This window comes from Zeus faber, assembly GCF_960531495.2.
Source record: "Zeus faber genome assembly, chromosome: 7".
Taxonomy (NCBI): domain Eukaryota; kingdom Metazoa; phylum Chordata; class Actinopteri; order Zeiformes; family Zeidae; genus Zeus; species Zeus faber.
The window spans coordinates 29714503-29737736 of NC_137203.1; the positions used below are offsets into that span (position 1 = coordinate 29714503).

The window sequence follows — 23234 nt, forward strand, 5'->3', positions numbered from 1 at the left end:
ATATCACAACAGTGCATGTGCTATATATATTTTTTTAATCAACTTTTTCAAAAATTAAAGCATATTCTGTCAGTTGTAAACCAGGTGACAATTGGTCATACGTAATGTGTTCATGGTACATAGTATTTCAATAAATTAAAAAGGGGGGGCGGAAGGTGATCCCTCTCGAACAAAGTCCTTGAAATGGTCGAAATCAATTTACAATGATCAAGTAAACAAAGGTAAAATGACATCTGGACAACTACAAACATGTTGTAGCTATACTTTTTTTTTTTGCAATTCATTCACATTCACAGCCAATCCACGTCCGGTGCAGGTTTGATCATGAAATAGCTGCAGGACTGCTACACATTTGCCATTTCTTTGAAGATAAACCGAATTGCAACGATATGGAGCTTCAGAATATTTCTCACACGCGCGAGGAAACATGAGACGCTTTGGGAACTCCACAGAACGGCGAGCAACTCGTGTATATTAGGATGCTTTCCACAGACTTTGTGCAATTTCCAAACTTTACATGACCTGAAAAGTGATGAGCCAGTACAGCCATTTTAATTCGGCTGCAAATGTGGCCCCTTGTTAATAAACATGTTCTAAAATATAGTACCAGGCTTTTCATTTATTTATTAAAACTGCCTGACAAAGATTCAACGATCATTCAAAAGCTATCGGATCACTCCTCCCCAACCCTGGAAAATAAATGTCCAGAATATGCGCACCAATATATCTTTCTCATTAACATTCATAACTTTGTAACTACTCTGTGTTCTAAACCTACATTTACAAAATACACCTGATTGTGGCACCAGCGTTTCACTGCTTGGACACTGTCGGCAGAGGACGGTGCAGACTCTAGGGTACGATATCAAATATCTGAACATTCCAGCAGAGCTTTAGGAAAGGACATGGCTTTGGAGAGATGGCTTGTTCTTTTTTTTTGATGTGAAACCAATTTCCAGCATGTTTGCCTCGGGAATGATGCTGAAATAGCAAAGCGAGGGTGTAATTTGTCATCTGGAGGAAAATAATACATCGATTGAGAGAGCCCTTGTTGGCAGCTGACCTGTACAAACTGGGCACAAAACCATTAATTCCGACCTATTGTGAGCATGCATAATGAACGCCCCATCCTTCCTACATTAAACTTTTGAGTTCAAATGGTAAAAAAAATGAACGGTGATGTGGGAACGTGCCAAAAATAGCTTGGACTATAAATGCATATTAAAGGCCACTTCCAGCTGATTTGAGTCATCCAATTGGGAAATGGGGGAATGTGGTTAGGTGTGTCGGCAACACCATGGCAACCAATGGTAAACAAAGCAGTTTCTCAGTGACATCAACACTAGGCTGCCAGCTAGTGTCAACAATGAAGTGGCCGCTACAACCAGTTGAATTTTGAGGCGGCGGATTTTCAACAGACAAGGTTGTAACCTCTGTCACAAAAAGGCAAATGTGAAGAAATTGTTTGATTTCACAGTGAGTGGGTGGCCAGGTTAATCACAATCATCAAGAAATCTAACTATTTGTGCTTAAAAAAAAACCCAAAGCGTATGCTGTGTGACTTGAAACGTGTTGCAGAAGTTTATCCCATTGAAAATCATTCAAGGTCACATATTATGCTCCTCAACGTGTTAATATAAGTCTCTGAGGTCCCCAAAACCTGTCAAGTTTTTTGCTAAAAATACCACTTAGATTATGCATTCTAGCCATTCTAGGATGCCTCTATACCCCTCTGTTTCAGTCCTGTTCTCGACAGGCTGTTTCTGTGGATGCAAATGTGCTGGTGTTCCCCACGCCTCACATAAAATAACTGGTTGTGGCTTTCCAGCCGTGCCTCCGTGATACCATGGTTACCGTGAGTGTTTACCCCCTATGAAAACAACCGATATGGCTGGTAACAAAAACGCAAGAGTTCAACCACATGTTTGATCAGGAACAAGGAGAGGCTCCTGCAGAAGTTCAAACATTGCTAATGCAGCGCGCCATTTCTGAATGGTTAACACGTTGCCAAGCGAAGGAATTTGTGCAGTTTGATTGACACACGTGTATTGCTACTTGCTAATCTTTCCAGTCTAAAAACAGGACAAGCAGTTCTCAAGCAGTGGGTGGAGACACTGTTCTCAGATGGGGGGCGGTTCTCATGCTAATGAGCCTCCCCTTGACGTAGGAGGAAGAGGCAAATCTGAACGGCTTGTTGAGTCACATTTTCTGAACTAGGCTGACCACAAAACTGACTGAGTTGTCTTATTTTACAGTTTGTGTGTTAGTAGGCCCATCAGAGACCCAAGGTAAGTTTTGCATAATATGTGACCTTGAAATAGCTCAAAAACGCCCAAACAATTTACTCGAGGTGGCCTTTAAGATGGGTGACGTTAACAGATTGTTGTTTAAAGCAACAGTGAAGGCACGCAGAGAGACAACCGCCATGGGCGGGTGGAGGTGGGGTTGGGCGGCGGAATGAAATGCACGATGGGGATTTAGTCTAGATACTAAATTACCCCCCCCCCCAAAAAAAATCCCCCAAAACTACCACTACACAAAAAAAGTAACTAGGGCAACCTGCTCTGCAGCTAGGATCAACAACAACTCCATGAGGCAAAACAATAATGCACAAATCCACAATGGTAATTCAATCTACAGGAACATCCATAATTATTATCCCAGATATACGAGAGGACATGAATGAAACTAGAATCTCACCCTGCGTATCCTCTCCAGCTGGACAACAAAAGCAAACGCAAATTATTCTCTCGACGCTCAACATTCAACACAAACACAGTAGCAGCTCCTCAGAACAGGATAAACAAATACATCTCTACAAACAAACAAAAGCCCCTGAACAAACATGAATAAAAAATAAAAAAATTAATTCAGATTCTAAGTGCATCCCTCCCTCCATAAAACTATCTTCACAATATTAAAAGAAGAAACTTGATTGAACTTGGAAGTGTTCATCCATGGAGGAGGACAAACTTAAGACTGGACATAATCCTCATACACAGACATAATGAGAAGGTGGACAGATTTGGGCTTTGGGCGATCGCTGCAAGGGCGGACACAGTGATGAATTATTTTGCCACGCCCACGTCCAGAGTTGTCAACGCATCGAGTAGCTACAGGTAGGCGGAGGACATGTTTGATACTGCGGGAAAAAAAGGACATCCAACAACAACAACATCTACGCCTAGACAACTGGACCTGGGACTCAAAACCCTTCACGTGAAACTACGGCCAAACTACGGAGGCCGACGGCCAACGCCGGCCTCAAATCTTTGTGCGACCGAGCTAACTGAGCCAGGCCTAAGCTGACACACACACACACACACACACACACACACACACACACACACATACATACACACACACACACACACACACACACACACACACACACACACACACTCACACTCACACAAATAAGACACTAGCTCGGATTCAAGTCACGGTCCAGGCTGTTCTTCAATGCCAATGGTATGCGATTAAAAACAAACAACAAAAACATTGCCCCTGACTGACCGGTATAAACAAGCAGAGGATCTGAAACATTAAAGTCTTCCGCCCACAAAACGATCTGTCTTGGCTGTTTTATTACCCCGAGAGCCTCATTCCCGGGGCGTGCGCGAGAACCCATCCGGCCGTCCGTCACTCGGCGGCGGGCCAGATGGGCAGTGGGTGGGCCTCGGTGTTGAACACGTAGCGGTCCAGGCTGAGGAGGTCCGTCTGGTTGGAGAACAGCAGGTACAGGTACTTGAGGGTCTCCCCTAGGAAAAAGCTCTCCATCTTGTCGCGGGGGCTGGGGTACTCTGGGTCGCGCACGTTGTTGATGGAGGTGTAGCCCCCCGTGGAAACCTGCAAAACACGCAAATTGTCTTTTAGCTTCGGTGGTTGATCAATTAATAACCACATCGTCTCCCATCGTGATGAGAGCATTTAAGCTGGCTGTGTGGGCGCTGTCGGCTGACCTTGGTGTACTTATCGAAGGCCTGCAGGATCTCCCAGCCCCAGTCCCTGTACTTGGCGTCCTTGGTGAACCTGTACAAGTAGAACAGACTCTCCACCGTCTCCGGACGCAGGAGGTTGTGTCTGTCGGCGAGCTGGAGGGAAGGAAGCCAAACACACACATACACCTTTGTCTTCGACCATTTTGTAATAACAGACTCGTTAGTTTCTTCTAGAAAGCCCCGCACCCACCTTGACATCCACATCCCGTATGCTGCCCTGGTGCATGTTGAAGTGGACAATCTCCGGGCTGAGGCCCGTCTCCATCTGGGCATACATCTGGTAACAGGTCTCCATCAGCTGCTCGGCCAGCGTCATGTGCTCGGCCGGCAGGCCGTTGTGGGCCCCCAGCGCCAGGGTCCCTGGCAGGAAGCACACCAAGTGGTCCTGGGGGGATAAAACAGTGGTATAAGCCAGTCGCTAAATGGAACATCACTTTGTCAAAAGCGAGGTATAATGGGACATTTTTTGAAGTATGTGTGAGGACTTTTAGATCATTTCTACGTCTGAAGTCATCGTTGTGCTGTAATATTACTCACTGCTCATTTCCAAATTCATACAATGTAGAACAGCGTTATCTTTCCTCATCATGAGGCATTTTGTAACTTTGTCTAGAAAAGTTTGAAATGCGATTATTATTTTTAGTATTATTATTATTCCCACTACTGACCATCTTGGGGCTAAACTGTCCGTGAGAGAGCTCTCCCACGAAGGTGAGACCGCTGGGCGACGACTTTTGCAGCAGGTTCTTCTTCACGCCCTCCACAGCCTGCAGGTAGTCCTCCAGGAACCTGAAACAAACACACATCAGTGAGACGCCTGCCTACAGCCACAAATCTAGGCCAATCCCAGAGACAAAATGATCCCCACCCCCCACCTCCCAAATGCCCAACTGTTCCAACCAACAGTTGTAACATCCGAAAAGCTGCTTAATCTGAAGGTGGTGGGGGTGGGGGTGGGGTGGAGCGGGTTGGGACGAAGAATATGAATCTTTAATCCGACTGAGCTGTTCCGCCCATGTAAAGGAAATATCACTAGACGTGGCAGCATGAATATTTTAGGTTGCCCCTGGTTGCGATACCAAAATGGGCGTCTGATGCATACGCAGATTGGAGGGGAAAGCGGAGGTACTCCACATCCATCAGTGTTCAAATCAGCGTTTTAGTTTCATTTTTGAAGCCCGAGCAGAAAAGGAAACGTTTGTAAAACACTAGTGTAGGCAGATTTATGTGAGTTTCGGCACTTATCAATCTTTAAGTAGCTCCGTTTTTGCTCGTCCAAATTCATATTCATGTCATGATGAAATGTGCATGTGATGAAACCTAAAACCAATGAAATGGTAACAATTCTCTCCTAAAATGTAATTTTTTTAATGCATAACACATTTCTACATTGTCATTACATACCAGTTCTGACTAGAACCATTTCACATCTGGTTGCATTGAGAATATAACAAACTAATATTTCCTGTATGCACAGCTAAATAGAGACACGCCCAAATGGGAATTCTTGGCCGAGGCTGAAATTTCAGGATTATCGTTATCAATTCAGAATTATCATCATTTGGTTTGCAGTGGATGCTATGATCCAATGCGAGATTTGCATAAATTAGAAATTGCATGAACCCTCAATGGAAAAAACACAACAACTTCTTGTTACAAATTCAACATCAATAACTTTAGGGTCTCAATATCCATGTTTACTCCTTTTAACAGGAGTCTTGGCTGTGATTTTGAGAATAATTCTTTGATAAAGAGAATATTAAGGCCTAGAGGTATATTTGGAGGCGTACTTGTCTTGATTGGCAGGTCTCATTCATATTTGAGTCAAATCAAAACATTCAAAGTTCTTTTGCAGCCAAGACTGCGACGAGCGTAAACCCATACTGGACGCTCCAAATAGTCTCACGATGTCGCAGGCACAACTACGATCCACGTGCTGACACCATTCCTGAACCTCAAAATATCCATGGGGTTCAGTCTTCTTGTCCCCATCTTAGCCCGGTATCAGACTGCTCCCTCAAAGAAATACATCGTCACTCGAACGACAAAAACATAAAAGACAAGAAGGTGGGAAACAGTTGAGTGTACACCAGACAAACACATCCATGTTGGGCTTACTGGCTCTCCCTCTTGCCCCCCTGGATCCACTGCTTGAGCAGGTACTCGTAGTAGCTGTCGGCGCGGGCCCCCAGCGTGTAGATGCCCTGGTGGGTGAACTGCCCGCTGTTGGTGTTGATGAACATGGGCACCAGTCCGTCCAGCTTGCCCTCCAGCTTGTGCACCTGCTGCGTCACCCTGCCCACGGCATCCTGCGGATGGAGAGCCGGTCACTTCCAGAGCTTGTCGTGGAATTATGGTTTCACAATATTCACGTCCGCGGTCTAGACTGATGGACTTACAATTTCTCACAATGAGATCTGAATTATGACGAGTCTTGTTTAAAAGACCATTGAATAAATCAAAAGTAAAGTAAAAAAAATAAAATAAATAAAAAAATAAAATCTAAAGTAAAATGACGGTTAAATAATTGAAATAGACTAAAAATATATAAAAGCTTTCAATCATTTTCTTTGCCTCCAATCAGTTGCTATATGTTTTTAATTTTTTGTCTGAAACAAGTTTTATTTCGCAGTACAAGGCTTGAGCGTGGTGCGTGCTTGCGCATAATTTGTAATGTAACATGGCAAAGTTGATTCAGACAATACACTTCATAATGAGGGTTAGAACAGTCACACACCACGAGAGGGAAAACATCACAGTATTTTTTTACGTGCAATACAACAACACTTTTACGCAATGAACATCACAAATTATCAATAATAAATCCTAAAGATAAAAGTGTTTTTGCAGTGCATGCTGGGTAACAGTGCCGACTACAGCACTGTTTGTTGCTGGTTATCCTAACAAATAAACAGAGAGATTATGAGCTCTTCAGAATTAAAGATCATTTCACTTTTCTGTCCCGCCGTGTTTTTGCGAAGTTGCCCAGAACAAGGCGAGCAACTGGTGTCACCTGGTACTGCGGGTCCTGCGTGAGGCGGCTGAGCTCCCGGAACTCCAGCTGGATGGTGGTGACCTCTGCTACGGTGCTGTCCGATGTCCAGCGCGGAGGGTGGGCCGTGCCCTTCCCGATGTTCACGTCCGAGTAGGGGATCTTGGACGGGGTGTTGAAGGCCGGCATCAGCCTGGAGCCGATGTCTTTCTACACGGGGATGAAACAGTGAGCTGTAGAGGCGTAGACATCCAAACACCATGTCTATCACACACTGTGATGAAATGAACCGTGATAAGGATGATAAAGTTACACAGCAACAAGCAGGCTGCAGTTTCAGGCTGTACGTGCTTAAGTAAATGTGGTTAATATCGATAACGAGCCCAGCCCTCGCCCAAAGGGGGCGAGTGCTGGTCTGCCAGGAGGGCGTGGTGGGGGGCTCACCGCTTTGTCAAGGAACAGCGTGTCTCCCGTCAGGTGGTAGGTGCTGAGCAGGCCCCCCAGGATGCGGATGGTGCTCTCGAACAGGTTGACGTCCACGTTCTTGCTGAAGGACAGCTCGCTGGCCACCCACGCCTTGGCCTCCTCAAACTCTGGTGGAGGTGGTGGTGGGGAAGGGTGAGGGGTCAAATCGAGCACATACGCACCTTCAGGCACAGCTAAGAGCCATGGCGCAAACTGGCTGCTCAATTTATTCCATTGTGTTTTTTATAACAGAGCTCGTCTGGGAAACTCACACTTCATAAGCTTTTGACTTTTAACTGCGAGGGGTTCAATAAGTTCAGTGGGGCAGAGACAAACTCTAAATATAAAATATAAAGATGGATTCTAAATATAACTAAAAGCTGCTTTTAGAGATGTTACTAACTGATAAATTAGTAACAGTCTGTGTTGACAGAATGCCAAAACCCTCATGTTTTGGGGGAAGGAAGGGAGAAGTTTAAGAATACTGCGTTTAAGATGACTTTAAAATATATATATTTTTGTACTGTCAATAAATTGAGATTAGATCACAATAAAAAAAACACATTTAAGATAAGATAACACTTTATCAATCTACATGGATGGAAAATTCAGGAAATTTGGTTTATTCAACTACTGAGGCGCCAAGCGTTCTTATTGAATACTCACTATGAGTAACTGAATCGATCACAAGCAAAAGTGTCTCATTTTGATACACAGACCTGTCATACGGACACGTAATGGACCCGCGTCTCAATAATAATAAATGAGTGAAAAACAGAAGCAGCGAGGTGAGCGTACCCTCTTTCAGCCCCAGGATCCACATGGTGTCCAGAGCGTCGACGAGCGTGAGGCCCAGGCCGAACCACTCGCCGTATGACTTGGAGATGGGCCGCAGCTCGTCGTGGCCCCAGGCAAACTCCTTGTAGCCTCTCCAGGCGTGTCTGAAGGCCTGGCACACCGCCTCCAGCCGACCGGCTTCTACAAATGCACAAAGCGCAGTTCAGGGGCTTGGTACTCAAAACAGACAAATTCAATTCTCGATGCCAGGATTTCAGTGAAGGGCCAAGACAGAATGAAAAAGAAGAAATAGATTAAAAAAAACACATATATAACCTAACTCCCCGGAGGATTTCTCGGCTCGGGCGGCAGACAGAACCTCCTTGGCCTGCACTTCCTTGGCGCTTTCGGTGGCCCGGTCGGCTTCTATCACCGCCCCGTGCCAGCTGAGGGGTGGGGGAGGACAAAATACATAGGTATAATGATAAAAGTGAAACCAAGCGACTCCCTCTGTTGGCTGAGAGGAACATCAGGACACATGGACAACCCCCTTACCATCCCCTTCTTAAAGACAGGCCAAAATCGTTGAAGGCATTTTTTGTGTTGACAAACCTTGAATGATCATATCATGTCTTCTATCATTTTATCCATAACGACTCTCGGTTTGTCACCGTATCGTAGTGAATACACATGGTTCATTTTCTGTCAAGTTCTTCCTTCGCTTGAAGCCTGCGCCTCACTTGTGCAGTTCTTTTCAAACGGTTTAAAGGTAGACTCCAGTTTTTATTTTGTTTATCTTGCCCAATTTCAGACGCAGGTCAACACCACCGACACTCATCCCTGTGTGTCCAGCACCGAGATAGTGACGGGCTGCTCGGGCTCAGCCAGTTGTTTCATAATCGAAGGATCGAGGGTCATCGAGCGCTTAAACACCACACCATCCCTCAGCAACCCAGCAGACAATACTTGTCCCTGCAACAATTGGGCTGTCTGTGAAGTGTGCTGTCTTTGAAAACACAAAAAGCGTCAGCCTCTGGTGTGACATTTCACATAGCATTGAGGAGATACCCACTGATTTAATAAAGGCATTAATAAGAATTATAAAATATTTAAAGTTATTTAATTGAATAAACACTGTAGCCGTGGGTGAGGACGGTGCTGACTTGCTGACGGGGGAGCTGTGAGCGGCCGGCGGTGCACCGCCACCGTCTGCGCCGGTGTGATGCGTACCGTATCCAGCCGTAACAGTCATCCAATGCCCGCTCCGTCTCCATGCTCCAGGCTCTGACGGAACTTGACACGTTTTTTGGATTGTTTCTCCATGTGGGAGCTTCTCTCTCAAGGAGGAGAATGTGTGAAGAGAAGAACCGTGTGTGTAACTAATGCTGTGTTGAGATGGAACACGGTCTGAACGGAATTGGGAGAGAAAAACAAAAAACGGAGCGAGGAAGAGGTAAGACGGCAAAACGAAACATGCGATAAGTTGCTATGGTGATTCAGGTGGTATTATAAGGATTCAAGTAATGTTTGGTCATTTTATTAGCCTCTTGTTGTCCATATCTGCACCAGACTTGATCTGCTACTCCAACTCATTCCTTCGCGGAGGACGGCAAAAAGTTAAAATATTGAACTCCCTTAAAGACAAATCGTAAATATTCCTGTATGAGCGAACCAGCTCAGCGACTCTCGCCTCAAACGTCTCCATTTTTAAATGAAATGAAATGAGGAGAAACACTCCTCGCGCTAAGTCACAAAATCTCAGAGGTGTGTGACGTTGCATAGGTCCCCACGCACCATGGCGCCGCCCCTGGCGACGTCATTAGCTTTTGTAGTCAATCGACAATTATCGACTAAGGAAATTCCTTTAAATTGTCATCCCTAATGTGAATATAATTAAATATTACAAATAATAAAGCATACAAATTTAAATGAGATTATAGAGGAATATCGGCATAGTTTTATGGTTAATTTTGACAAGGCGCAGCTCCCGAATGGAGTTGTTTTTTTTCTGCGACCAACCAACCAATGAAAAACTCGGTCATCAAAACGTCCCAACCCTGTCCCGGCAAGATGGCCTTGCCTTTTACACAGGAAGCGTTTTGTCTCCTTTTCGGCTCTGTCTACCTCTGCTGCCTGCTCAGAGGCGGATCGCCAGCGGCTCCCCCATTCCGTCTTCGTAGCTTTTACACAGGAGGACGAGGCGGAATAAATGCGCAACATTCCCGCCTTGAACAGACGGTGTAAAGGGGGGGCTTTGTAATAATAATAATAATAATAATAATAATAAAAAAACAAAGAAGAGGCTACTTCTACCCTATTACGCTAATGCATGGCTGCGATGGGGCTCAACTGGCCTAGCTCCTGTGAAATTACGGAAATACGCCTTCCAGGATGTCAAAAGCTGAGTTATTTAGGTGATAAATCTTTGGTCTTGATGATGAGTAAATACAAATGTTCCTCAATGTCTTGGTATCTGGACACAAAGGGGTGAAATTGGTATCGACCTTCTTGTTCGTTTGAATCTGGGTAAGAAGTAAGCGACAACAGGCGAAATTCCTCCCAAAAACTGGAGTAGCCCTCTAAGGCTTTAAACACGCTATGAGAACCAGTGAGAAGGCTTGTACTCGTGTCCTTTAGGTCTCACCTGATCACGACGTCCTCTCCCGTCCCTTTCTTGCCGTCCCGTCTTTCCTTCCCCGCCTCCGCCTCCTCCTCCTTCTTCTCGGCCTCGCCTACCGCCGCCAACACGCCTGAGACGTTGGCTTTCTTCTGCTGGCGGCCCTGCAGGACGGGGGGCCCTCGTTTGTTGGGGGGCCTCTTCCCCATCTGCGGCAAATTGACCATCAGGTGGTAAAATATGGAATATAAGCTCAATTGACAATAGACCCAAATTCAACCGTCTGCTCACTTTTGAAACCGTTGACTTTCAAACTAAGTGTTGCATCTAAAAATGATGTCATTAGAGGCAGATCGGGTCCAGCAGTTAAAATTCAGCAATCAATTCTTTGTTGGAAAAGTGTACTTTCATATTCTTCAAAATATCAAAATCCATTTATTTCCAAAAAACACATCAATACATTATTCTCTCAGGTTGAACGTTATCATCCACATACTGTTTCTGTATATTCTCAAATACTGTTTTTTGTGTTTTGTCTTTTTTTCCCCAGTCAGGCTGATTTTTGGACAAATCATCTCTCTTATTAAATTAGAAAAGTATTAAATATATTTCAGTTAAGTATAAAGGTAAGTACTATACTATACTACCAAGTAAGTACTTTAGATTTGGTACAGGGCAGTGGTAGGGAAGTATGAGGTAGAAACAAGGTAGGTTAGGAACTAGATGATTGGGGGGGGCAGAAATGTAGACAGCATCAGACCTGAGGGGAGACCTCTGGCGGTGGCGGGCGTTGGCCTTCTTTCGCAGGCTCGGGCAGCACATGGGGGAGGACGGGCCTGGGGCCACTGCCTTCAGCCCTGGTGTCGCTGTCCTGCCCCTCGCCTACAAGGCCTGAGAGATAAAGGAAGGAAAAAATATATAGATTTAGTCAAATGGCCCCAAAGCTGTAATCGCGTAATAATACACATCCACTTCTTGAACAAGTGCCATCCATTGACGTTGAACATTGGAACAAGTCAATTCAGGTGGACTTATTAATTTAACAACAATAATAATAACAAAACTGATACAAATGCACCTAAATTTGCATTTTATTTATCATAAATGCAAATAATTGCTCTCACGTGATAATGTGAAAATTATGACAACTGTAAAGATATCTACTCCCACTCCTTAGAAATGTGTTGTGGACAATGTGTTTGGACAATGTCTACTTGAATGATTACCTTTTAACCTCCACTTTACTTTTAGACAGTCACAAGCACATTCCATTCACAAAAGAAAAATCTCGTAATTACGAGATAAGTTAAGGACTGCCAAACCGGGACGTACTGCACGCTCATGCACCTGCACATGTATGCACTTATGCACACCTTAGGTGTTTTCATCAGGATGGGGGACATTATTTCTGCGCTTGTTTATTATTGTTATTATTATTATTATTATTATTATTATTTATGTGACAGATTTATGTCACTTTTTTATTTTGCTTGCACCAGGTTTGTTAGGTTTGTCCCTCGGGTGACGTGAGCAGTGGTGTGTTCTGGGAGAGGGAGAAAAAGGAAAAAAGAAAGTACCGAACTTCATCCCGTGATTGTATCTGATTATTTCCATCAGTTATGATTCAGACGAACCCATGCGGTCGGCTACATTATCATCATTATTTTTATTTCCACCATGCACGGCCGACAATGTACTTTTGCGGCGTGTGCAGAATGCAGCATTTTCATTCCTGGCTAATTCACAAAGAAAATAATAAGCCCGTACTGGAGGTCTTGAGAAAAGACTATCTTCGGTTGTTAGCATACTGACGGATTCTGTCGGACAGAGCCACAAGTGTCAAAGGAAGCGTATGACGCTTGCGGCTGACAGCGCAGAGCAACAGCCTCGACGACGACGTTGATTGATTGATTGACACACATACAGACAAATCAGTGTTGAATTCAGACGCGTGGTGGCATTGTTTATGTATTTTGATTGGGTTCGGTAATGAGTGGGACAGAACATGATAAACGTCAATGTAAGTGCTGAAAACAAGCAGAATATAATTATTTTTATTTTAAATGGGGTAAAAAAAAAAAAAAAAAAAAAGGGACAATTTAGTGTTTTACAGATATTTGTTGGGACTCGAGATAAAACAGCTTGAAATCGGTGCAATCGCAGACAAACCAGGACGATTTCAGGCGCTCATGATGAAAATAATAACAATAATAAATAAATAAAATCTAACAATAATAATATTTTTCGAGAAAATATCCCGTAATTAGTAGATATTATCTCGTAATTATATCTTGTAATTATGAGGTGTCTATTTTTTTACTTAGAACTAATGCTATAAAATGAATGATTCCTCACTGCCGGGTGGACGATTAGCTAGATTGCACAGTGAAGCAGGGAATGTGATTCAATGCAAGATGGACTTTTTTTGTGTTAGAACCTTAGACTTAGAACATTTTGGCACCGCTCTGTTTTTTTCGATAACAATTATATGGATTTTGCGGGAACACTGAGTTAAAAGTAATGCACGTAATTTAAAACAGAACCTTCTTTGCCAAGCTTTAAAAACGAAAATCCTTCTTACCAAAAAGGACGATGATGAATGACGATTAATTGATACTCTTTGTGTACAAACCTTTAGTTTTAGCTTGGTCTCACCAACTCCGAAAGATGAATACTTAGGTATTACATTTTGGTACTGGATGCACAGAATGTTTTGATGGTGAATCATGAATGTCATGTCGCAATTCAATCGATATAAGAGTCTAGGGTTTTTATATTTGATGCTGATTTTGCTACATGTGATCTAGATGATATCAATATCTAGTCTCAGTAGAATCGGTTCAATAGGGAAAGGAACAGTCATCCATGCATCCATTCCACTAAGACATCACCCAGGCCCAGACAGGTGGATCAGCTGGCCTGGCTTTTGGCGCCGGGGTTCCTACCTCTGAGGTGCTTGGTGACGTCAGGAAAGGAAGCCATTCCACAGATCAACAGGAGAGCCATGGTGAAGAGGATGAGGCTCCGCTGCAGCCGGGACAACTGCTTCCATTTCTACACGCAGCGAGAGAGGACGATCGGGTTACAAAGAAAGGTTTGAGTTCAGAAAGTAATACAAATAAATAAACATAAAGGCTTCTCAAGGTCTTAACTGAGAGTAAATGGTGTTTGTCGCATTCAATAAAAATATAACCTCCAACGTGGTTAGTGAAAGAATTGTACGCCACAGCACATTGTCATTTAAATCTCCCCCTCAGAATTACTGCAGAAAACTAAAACTTGCATTACAGTCAAATATGTTTTGAATAACATCTTTTCGAATATCAGTAATGTCACAATTTATCTTTTTATGAATATAAAAAACTTCTAAATGTAACGTTGGCCTCAGTAGATTGCCACTAGGAAGTTCCGCAACTTCATGTTCTTAGTCTCTTACATTAGAGTGGCTGGAGCCAAAACAACTCATTTGCAGAAGTGCGAGAGTCTATAAAACCCTTAAAAAACTGATAAAATGCACAATTTGTGACCATTTTTTAGAAAAATGGCACATCTGGCAATATTGTGAGCTTCCCATTTAAAAAAAAAAAAAAGTCGATTTTATGTCGGTTTTTTTTAACGAGTTCAGCAAGTTTGTGCTGTGAAGAGTTATAAATGATGGGAAGTCGGGTTGGGCAGATTAAACATTTCAAACCGGTTTGATATGAAGCCCAACACCAGACCGGACTACCGAGTTTTACGGCTGATCCCGTGTCTCTGAACCAAAAAATTAATGTACGTTTATTTTAGATGTATTATTTTGAGGAGCACGGCACCCAGACGGCAGTTGAGTTCAATTAAAGCCCCGGTCACTACTTGAGGAAATATGGGTACTGTCAATAAACGACACTGAGTTTGATTTCACTATTTGTTTTTTCACCTTTATGTAAAGCAAAACCACTCCCAACTCCTATCGCTGTTGAGTTTGTGCTTCTTTCACCGCCGACTTCTTATTGAATTCCTACAGATCATTCTGCTGATGGTGTTTTGGGACATGTTCTCTGGTGGTTCTAACGTCTTTTGTTCTCACATCTTTTTAAGTGCATCTCCACCTTTAGTTACTCGGCGATACACTTGATCACGTTGTCATATTGCTTATTACTAATGTAATTCAGCCGTTTAATGCCAAAATGAGCATGTAAATGCAGGTTTTTGATTGCTGGTCAACCCGTTAAAAATCGGCGAATAGCGGCTTTCCCACTGCCAGTGAATGAGTATACCTTTCTTTTTCTTCTGGTGTGTCACACTCGTCACAAACGCGTCAGAAAGGGGCATGTCATGTTTCCAGAGTCCAGAGCCCGGCGAGGGCACCTACAGAGCGGTCCCCACACTCAAAACGTGGTCCATGGTCCCTCATGTGGGGAAAAAATGGTTTGGATTCGGGATTCTAAATCAGACATGAAATGATCGAATGCTACGTGGATGTTCCTGTCTATTCATGCGGCAATTTGTCCGGTCAAGGGGTGAAAATTAGTGTGTTTACTCGGGCGTCATTTTTCCAGCGATGGAGCTGGGGCCGATAAAAACCTGCAACTACTGCAGAGTCATTTGAGTGTAACCTTTCCCACCGAAGGCAAAAGCCAGATGTTGGTGAGCGTCAGCTTGTTTTTGGTGCAGTGGAAAAGAAACACAAATTGGATTTAGCGCCCTGATGCTGTCGGCGCAGGTTGCTGAAGCCGTCGGCGCAGGTTGCTGATGTTGGCTACTTTTTAAATTTGCCAGAACGTCTCATCATGACAAATGCCTGTTCAGTCAGTTTGCATTAAATCAAAGCGGTTTGACCCCCGGGCCTCAACAGAAGCGTCACGTCACCGTTGTGAAATCGTCGCAAAAGCGCTGCGTCATTTTGTAGATTTGTCAGTTCACACCGGTGTGAAGTGAAATACAACTGAAATATAATGGGGAATCCAGAACAACCTCCCAGGTATAAAGTAAAATCTAAAGTCTATTCCGTGGCGTGATATTTGTTTTCCTGCCTGGATAGTAATATTTTATTTACATAAGTGAGGTTTAATTTGTTGTGGTAATCCAAAAGTAATCCACCTTAGGACCGCACACCAGCGGTTTAATATATGTGGTTGATGCATACCAGGCTTGATAATGACATAGTTTCACTAAACACATCTCTTGAATGGACCTCTATGGGAATCTACGCTCCAGTTTAGGCTTTACGCTCGGAAAAATAGAGCTGAGTGGTAAAAAAGGCGAGGGGTTTAGGAGCCTTGTGTCATGCGGCTTCTCACGACGCTTCTGCTTGGTGTGACCTTCCATATTGATTAACATGGCAGCGTATCTGAAACGCTTTCGCAACGCTGACGTGTCACTTCTAGTGTGGCCCTGCGGTTAGGCTCGTGTGCCGCATCAAACCGGCAAAACCGGAAATGGACCCAACTCTAATGGTAACCAAAATTCTAACAAGGCCCGGGTTGAAAAATGGTGAACCTATCGTTTGAAGTCACCAGCAACGTTTTGCTTTCTCAGTCAATTATGCATGACACACAAATAGTTTGTGGAGTCAATAAAACAGCAGTTTGCTGACCATACGTATGTTTCTTATATCGCCAGTGACAATACACCAAACACAGCACCGCAGTGACCGCACATAGACATGTATCAGTTAAAACAGACTGACGCTTCCAGCTGCTATCAAGTGTTTCTGAGCTGCATTCAGGTGATCTCATGTTCATTCAATATTGGGATCTCGTAAGCTGATTTGAAAAGAAAAAATAGATTTAATCTCTTCTTAAATCAACTTTTGTTGATTATGAGCATCAACAAACCAAGCTGCATTTGCCTCAGCAGATCATAAAAAGAGATTGTTAATGTTCAGTGGAGTACTGCATGTAAACAGACACATACAGTATATACACTCCTCACAAAAAGCTGAAAAAAAACTTTCGGGTGAAATTTCAGGATGAACCTTAAATGCACTATAACCTTTACAGGTGAACTTAATTTGACCTTCTCTAAACTTTTGAATGCACATGTCCAACTGTTCAATGTTTCAGTACTTTTTGCACAACTTGCTGTTCTCTAACAAGGAGCTGAACAGCAAAATTCACAACAGGTGTTTGATCCATGAATCGACCAATACATTTCCTGGTTCAATTAGAATTGGTATTTAAACAGTCCTCTTCATCATGCTGTTCACATTTTGACATCATGTGACCCAGAAGACACCAAACAATTGATCAACAGTACCTCGCCATTGTGAGGCTTCAAACAGGATGTTTCTCAGAGGGAAGTGGCCACTGAGCTTAGAGTGTCACAGAGTGTCATCAGCAGGTTGCAACAGAGATACAGAGAGACTGGAAGAGTCACAGAAAGGCAGAGAAGTGGACGTCATTTGGCCACATCCCACACTGATGAGCGCTTCATTGTGAACAGTGCCCTGCGGAAGCGGATGATGATGCCACTCAACTCCAGGCACATTTAAGGGAGAGGCACCCAAGTGTCACGTCAGACCATTCAAAACCGTTGACATCAGCGTGGTCTGCGTGCTAGACAACCTGCAAGGGAACCTGACCACACCACCAGGCACAGGCATCATCGTCTTGCATGGGCCAGGGAGCATTTACGCTGGACGAGGGACCAGTGGCCTCAGTGCTGTTCTCTGAGGAAAGTCGATTCATGTTGAGCAAAAAAGATGGCCGCCAACGATGTTGGAGACGTCAAGGAGAGCGCTATGCATCAGCCACTGTTGTCACCAGACGAGCCTTTGGTGGTGGTGGTGGTGTTAGTGTGGGCAGGTGTGTCTAGTCAATACAGAACTGCCCTACACTTTGTGAATGGTACAAGGACAAGTCCATATTACCTGAATGACATCATTAATCCAGTCATTGTGCCCCTGCATGAACAACACAGGCCTATTTTCATCTTCATGGACGACAATGCTCCAGCTCATGGAGGTGGCATCATTAGGGAACGGCTGCTGGAGACTGGGGCACCTCAAATGGAGTGGCCTGCACTTTCTCCAGACCTGAATCCCATAGAAAACCTATGGGATCAGCTGAGTCTCCGTGTAGAGGCTCGTAACTCTGTACCCCAGAACCTCAATGACCTGAGGGCCGCCCTTCAAGAAGAGTGGGGGGCCATGCCTCAGCAGACAATAAGTCGACTTGTGAACAGCATGAGACGTCGTTGTCAAGCTGTAATTGATGCTCAAGGGCACATGACAAGTTATTGAGACATTGAGTCATTTTTTGTTGTGGTAAACCCACCACTGTTGTTGGCTTTTGTTTCAATAAATTGTTTGAGATCAGGAAATCACCAGTGCCTGCTTCCACTTAAATGCCCTACTTTCATGATATAATATCACTGTAGCGTGAACTTTTTACATAAATTTCACCCGAAAGCCAAATATCCCTAACTTTTTGTGAGTATTGTATATAAGTGATTGTGTAAAGGGATGTAGTTGATCTGGATCGCACCCCACGGTTCAGCACACACGTGAACCACGGATCAGTTGCAAAATTTAACCATAAGTGAAATACAATTTTACTGCCGCTGTTAGTTTTTAAAGTAATACTTCCATAAATCTCGATGCAGAGTGTCAGTGAATAGAAGATATACATGACAGATGCGTGCTGTGTTCTACTCTGAAGCGCAGTGATTGGTTTACAGTACGTCGTGCTATGTTGCTGCTACTTTACGACATATCGTGAAGCAAATGTCGCCGCTATGCTTCTGCTCGTCAGCCATATTGGAGCGGTCAAGATCCGCTAGTAAACAAGTACAATGGTATTGAGAGATGCAGACTTCTCTACAAAATCGACTGTAACTCACTTAATTCTGAACCAATTTTTATGAAATTTAGTTTGTTATAAATGTGATAACTTGAACATGATATCGGAATTAAATTCAGATACTGGGGGCAGATCTAATACATTTTCCCGTTCATGACCATGTTTAAAGAAAGAAAACAAAAGTTCCTTGCTTTAAGGGTTTTACAGAAAAAATGAAAAGCCAAGTTATGTATGTCTCCCTTTTTTTTTTTTTTTTTTTTTTTGGCTGATCCGAAAAAATGATTCAATCCATGACTCAAAACGGTGATACGATCTGAACTGTGAGTTTTGTGATCCGTTGCACCCCAAGTCTATGCCGTTATGGAGAACATAGCCCCTAAACAAAAACCGAGAATTCATCTGCCTGTGAAGGATTGCTTCCCATTGACAACAAACATCTGTACGTGGTTTATCTCGTGAGGTCTTCGCCTTCCCAAACACGGACACGCAATTTTCGCTTTTGGGCAAAGAGATCACGGCTATGACGACCGCCTACACAACAAGATACTAATAGCTTTAGCTTAAAGTCACCCAAGTATGACTGATAAGTGTTCTGCCATATCCTGTTGGCATATCTACAGCGAAACACCAAAAAGCACGACGGAGGAGCAGAGAACTGAGCCGACAGTAAGCTGATGTAAGCTTCCTACGGAGTGGCAGCTGAAAAACACAGGAAATCCCTTGACAGCCATGCAAAATTCCATTCTGTATCATTTAACAGTGGGATTGAGTTGTCATTTAAACACAGAACAGCTGAGATTACAGTCTTCACCTTTCAGTTTCATCTTAAAATAGTTCTGCGGAATGCTAAAAATAGCAGCTAGAGTCCTGGCCCAGTATTGAGATTTCAAAATAGCCCGACGGTAGTCAGTTATTGTTCAGGGAACCTATCTAGCTCTCAAATAAGAGCAAGCGGTGGTGTTCTGGGTGACTCTCACAACGCCTGTGAATAAAATTGTCATACGATGCTGGGATTTGGAAAGGTCAACACTGGAATCGTCTAAAGGTAGAATACAAAGATACTCAGCGAGGGAATGTATATCTTCAAGGTTCATTGAAAACAATCGATCGAACCACAATCACATCAAAAATAGCAAAATTATTTGCAACAATAATCCCTTCTAGACTGCGCTTCATTTCCCAGAATCATCTTCAAGCTAAAATGATCTTAGTTCATGGGACTTAGATCGTCTCAGCCTTAAGATATTTTAGGAAATGGAGTTTTGGTCTGAAACCACACTGTGAAGACCTACCGTGCCAGTGACACCCACCAAGAAAGTGAGAATATCAATCAGAAAACACGTTTGTGTAAACTGAATGCTAATTTAACTTGTTACAATATGGATTTTAAAAAGCTTTTTTTTTTTTTTTTAACTTAACTCAGATCAGGATGAAAGAATAGGCATCAGGCTGGAAGAATCATTCTATTTGTTTTGTTTTTTATTGGGCAAAAAAAACTCGTACAAAATCAGAGGCTGTGTCTGCCTAACACTGTCGTTTTAACCTGAGGAAACTCGGACAAATCTAACATTTTGAGTAAAGTGCCTTAAAGAGGCTGTAGCAACAGTTTTCAGTAACTGCCTCATTAACAAAAGTATAAAGGACAACGGATGAGTCACCTTTGCAGCTATGTGTAACTACAATACAACGGTTTCCAGTGAAATTATGGAAAAAATTTTGTTCTAAATCATGATTATTAAGACAGTTGTAAATGCTGAGTGTTTGTTGCAGGGGAGTGCTGAAGGAATGTCCTGAGTTGAGATAAGAGCGGCTGCACAGCCAGTCAGCAGGATGACCGCAGCATCACTACAGGAGACATGAGAGCGACAAGAGGGACTTTAATTCAACAGCTCAGATCGTACATCACTAAGCAGCCGCAGCATCTCGACAGAAACATTTAGACATGCACGGCACCCATTCCTCCTGACTCACAAGATGCATTTACCGGGGCTGAGGAGGGGGACTTCTCAGCTAATCAACTTGACAGTGATGGTTTTACTTCTACAAACTGAATTTGGTTGTTTTTTTTTTCTTATTGCAATCTGTACAGCGGCTGCATCTGCAAGTGTTTATGAAGCGTGGGCACAACTGCACAACATGGGCTACATAGGCGAGCGTATTTAGCTTTGACGTCATGGGCAATGCAGGAAAATCTATATATATGGCTCTCACGCTTTGTGCTGTGTATAAACAGTCTTACTCATGAGCTGGCGCCTCTGCCAAATGTGCATTTAGAGGGAAAAAAACCGACGAGACTCACCTACTAAAGCTGGATCTGTGCGCGGACCGGATATAATCCTTGAACGCAGGCGTGACGACAGGCGTGACGACAGGCGTGACGGGCGCCAGCCAATCAGGCGTAAGTCGAGTCGGGCGCTTGGACCCCGCCCCCTCAGGCCACAAATAAAAGCTCTCCAAGTTTATATTGTTCAATGTTCTATCCAACATCCCACAAACAGAAAATTATAAAAAAGGTATGATTCAAAATATGAAGTATACATTGATCTGACGAACGAAAAAAAAACAAAAACAGAACCCCAACATTTCAGATCATTCAAATTGTCACATTCTTGATGTGTCAAATCGAACTGGTGAGCCTGGCCGCCATCCCTCGCTGTCCTTACCCTCCAGCAGGACTGCCTCCTCCACCGCTTGCTGTTGTTGTAACTGCCGCTGCTCTGCCCAGCGAAGGTCAGTGATACGTAGTCCTTTCGGGGTGGCGGGTGCATGTCTTCAACCGAGTCCACTGGGAAACCATAGACACGACAGCGACACTGTGGCGGGGGGGGGGCAAATGGGAACAAAACCGTCAAAACACGGCGGGAAGTACGGCTGTCGTCGAGACAAAGAACACACGGAGCGGTGTGCACGGAGGAAAGTGGGAAAACACCAACCGGCAGGAGCCATGGTGGCCCCCTTCACTCACACGACACACTTTGTTTATTCGTGGAGCCCAGTACACAACACAAGACTCGCCTACGACGGAAAGGGGTGGAGGGGGTATCTGCAGCCACAACAACAGGACCCATGGGTTCCCCAGTAAAAAAAAAAACATTTACAACAATTCAACTTCACCGATGTTTCATTTACAAGGCGCCAGAACCACCAGAGAAAGCAGAGAAGTGGCCGTGTTGGTCGTGGTTTCACTGCTAGCTCCCTAAACTGAACCACCAGAGAAGTGGCCGTGTTGGTCGTGGTTTCACTGCTAGCTCCCTAAACTGAACCACCAGAGAAAGCAGAGAAAGCAGAGAAGTGGCCGTGTCGTGGTCGTGGTTTCACTGCTAGCTCCCTAAACTGAACCACCACGAGCAGTTAATCAACAGGCTTGTTTACCGTCAAGTTCACGGTTCCGTGTCACGGCTTTCCAAACATTGTCGATAGTAAATGTAACACGTCGAAAGGGCGCGCAGGGCGAGTTCCGTTATTATCATTGTATCGCTACCTTTCACAACGGCGAAGCCCGGCGGGTGGCTCGGCGCTGTCCGCCGACACCTGAGTGAGGCTGGGCGGCGTCACAGCCTGACGACAGACCGAGGCTTCGCATGAGGCCCGACAAATATCCGGAGCTAGAAGTAGAAGCGCCGCGTTAAAAAAAAAAACAAAAAAAAAAAAACACCACTCACATGAAAACCCCATCAAGGTGGCTGTTGAATGCGCAATGTGAAAGAAAAGATATAAAGTTTAAATACCTTGTAGTGGGGGGGGCGGGATACCAATCAGACGTGACACCAGCAGTACTCAGACTATCAACAGCCCTGTTCCATGGTTCCACGGTGATGTTAGTCCACGCAAAGCACCGATGTAACCTAATAATCCATCGTTAAAATAGGGTTGAAAGGACTACACGTATGAGTGTCCACTTGTAGCTGGATGGTGGGCTCTTGTCCCCTCTGTTGTCATGTCGTCCGCCCCCTCCTCTCTCTCTCTGCAAATACCGCCCCGCGGAAAACAGATTACTCGGACCCTCGGCGACATCGTATCGTCATCGAACGTCGTCATATCGCGACACACAATTCTGTATTATTTGTGCTCGTCAACTCCACGCACCAGGATATACCCACGTTTATTCAAGCGCTAACTGGTGGCGGGGTCCGCCTTTCCCGGCTAGAAGTGGCTATTTGTGATCAGGAAAGAAAAGAAAAAAAAAATGAACATTCACAAGAAAGAACCCAAATGGCAATTAAAAGTCTATTATTATTATTATAAATTATTCCATGTTTTTCAGCCCTATCCACTAAAACCGTGCATTAGAAGAGGGTCACACTTTGTCTTTCGAACACCTGCAATAGTTCTTAGAATGCAATCATGTGGGAAATTGCACAATTTTTCAAGGAGAAAATATTTTTTTCCACATGAAATCCTTCTGCAGGTTGTTGTTTTTTTTTTTTTTTTGACCAATGAATCTGTAGCTTGGGCACGGGTTACTTGCCGTTTTCCAAACTGCTGTTGGATATGTGGCTCATGTTGCTTTGAAAACTCACACATCAAAGTGTTAGTTGTCAGGCTTCTTTGGTAGCGGAAACGTACCACTAATCAGAAAGCCACCTGTCTCACCATCACAG

General features: G+C 43.9%; 1 protein-coding gene across 2 annotated transcripts; it reads right to left on the reverse strand.

The window, feature by feature from the left end:
* Nucleotides 1-18: 18 nt before the first annotated feature.
* man1b1b (mannosidase, alpha, class 1B, member 1b) lies at nucleotides 19-22588 on the reverse strand. Of its 2 annotated transcripts, XM_080004094.1 has the most exons (15): nucleotides 22362-22588; nucleotides 22115-22238; nucleotides 21297-21446; nucleotides 13798-13906; nucleotides 11613-11743; nucleotides 10880-11061; nucleotides 8572-8681; nucleotides 8257-8436; nucleotides 7438-7586; nucleotides 7015-7203; nucleotides 6120-6310; nucleotides 4670-4790; nucleotides 4192-4386; nucleotides 3963-4094; nucleotides 19-3849 (listed from the first exon to the last, which is right to left on the reverse strand). In XM_080004094.1, the coding sequence occupies exons 3-15, from the start codon at nucleotides 21399-21401 to the stop codon at nucleotides 3643-3645; spliced, it is 2001 nt and encodes a 666-aa protein (XP_079860220.1). In that variant the 5' UTR covers nucleotides 21402-21446; nucleotides 22115-22238; nucleotides 22362-22588; the 3' UTR covers nucleotides 19-3642. The 2 variants fall into 2 exon arrangements, with proteins under 2 accessions (XP_079860220.1, XP_079860219.1); XM_080004093.1 differs by lacking the exon at nucleotides 22115-22238.
* Nucleotides 22589-23234: the final 646 nt, after the last annotated feature.

Bases quoted from the DNA above. Each gene is read 5' to 3' on its own strand.
- man1b1b (XM_080004093.1), bottom strand. From the start codon at position 21,401: ATGCACCCGCCACCCCGAAAGGACTACGTATCACTGACCTTCGCTGGG. The intron at 11,744-13,797 runs GTAGGAACCCCG...TTTATCTCTCAG, and splicing joins CGTCACCAAGCACCTCAGAG to GCCTTGTAGGCGAGGGGCAG. The intron at 8,682-10,879 runs GTGAGACCTAAA...CCCACCCCTCAG, and splicing joins GGAGAGGACGTCGTGATCAG to CTGGCACGGGGCGGTGATAG.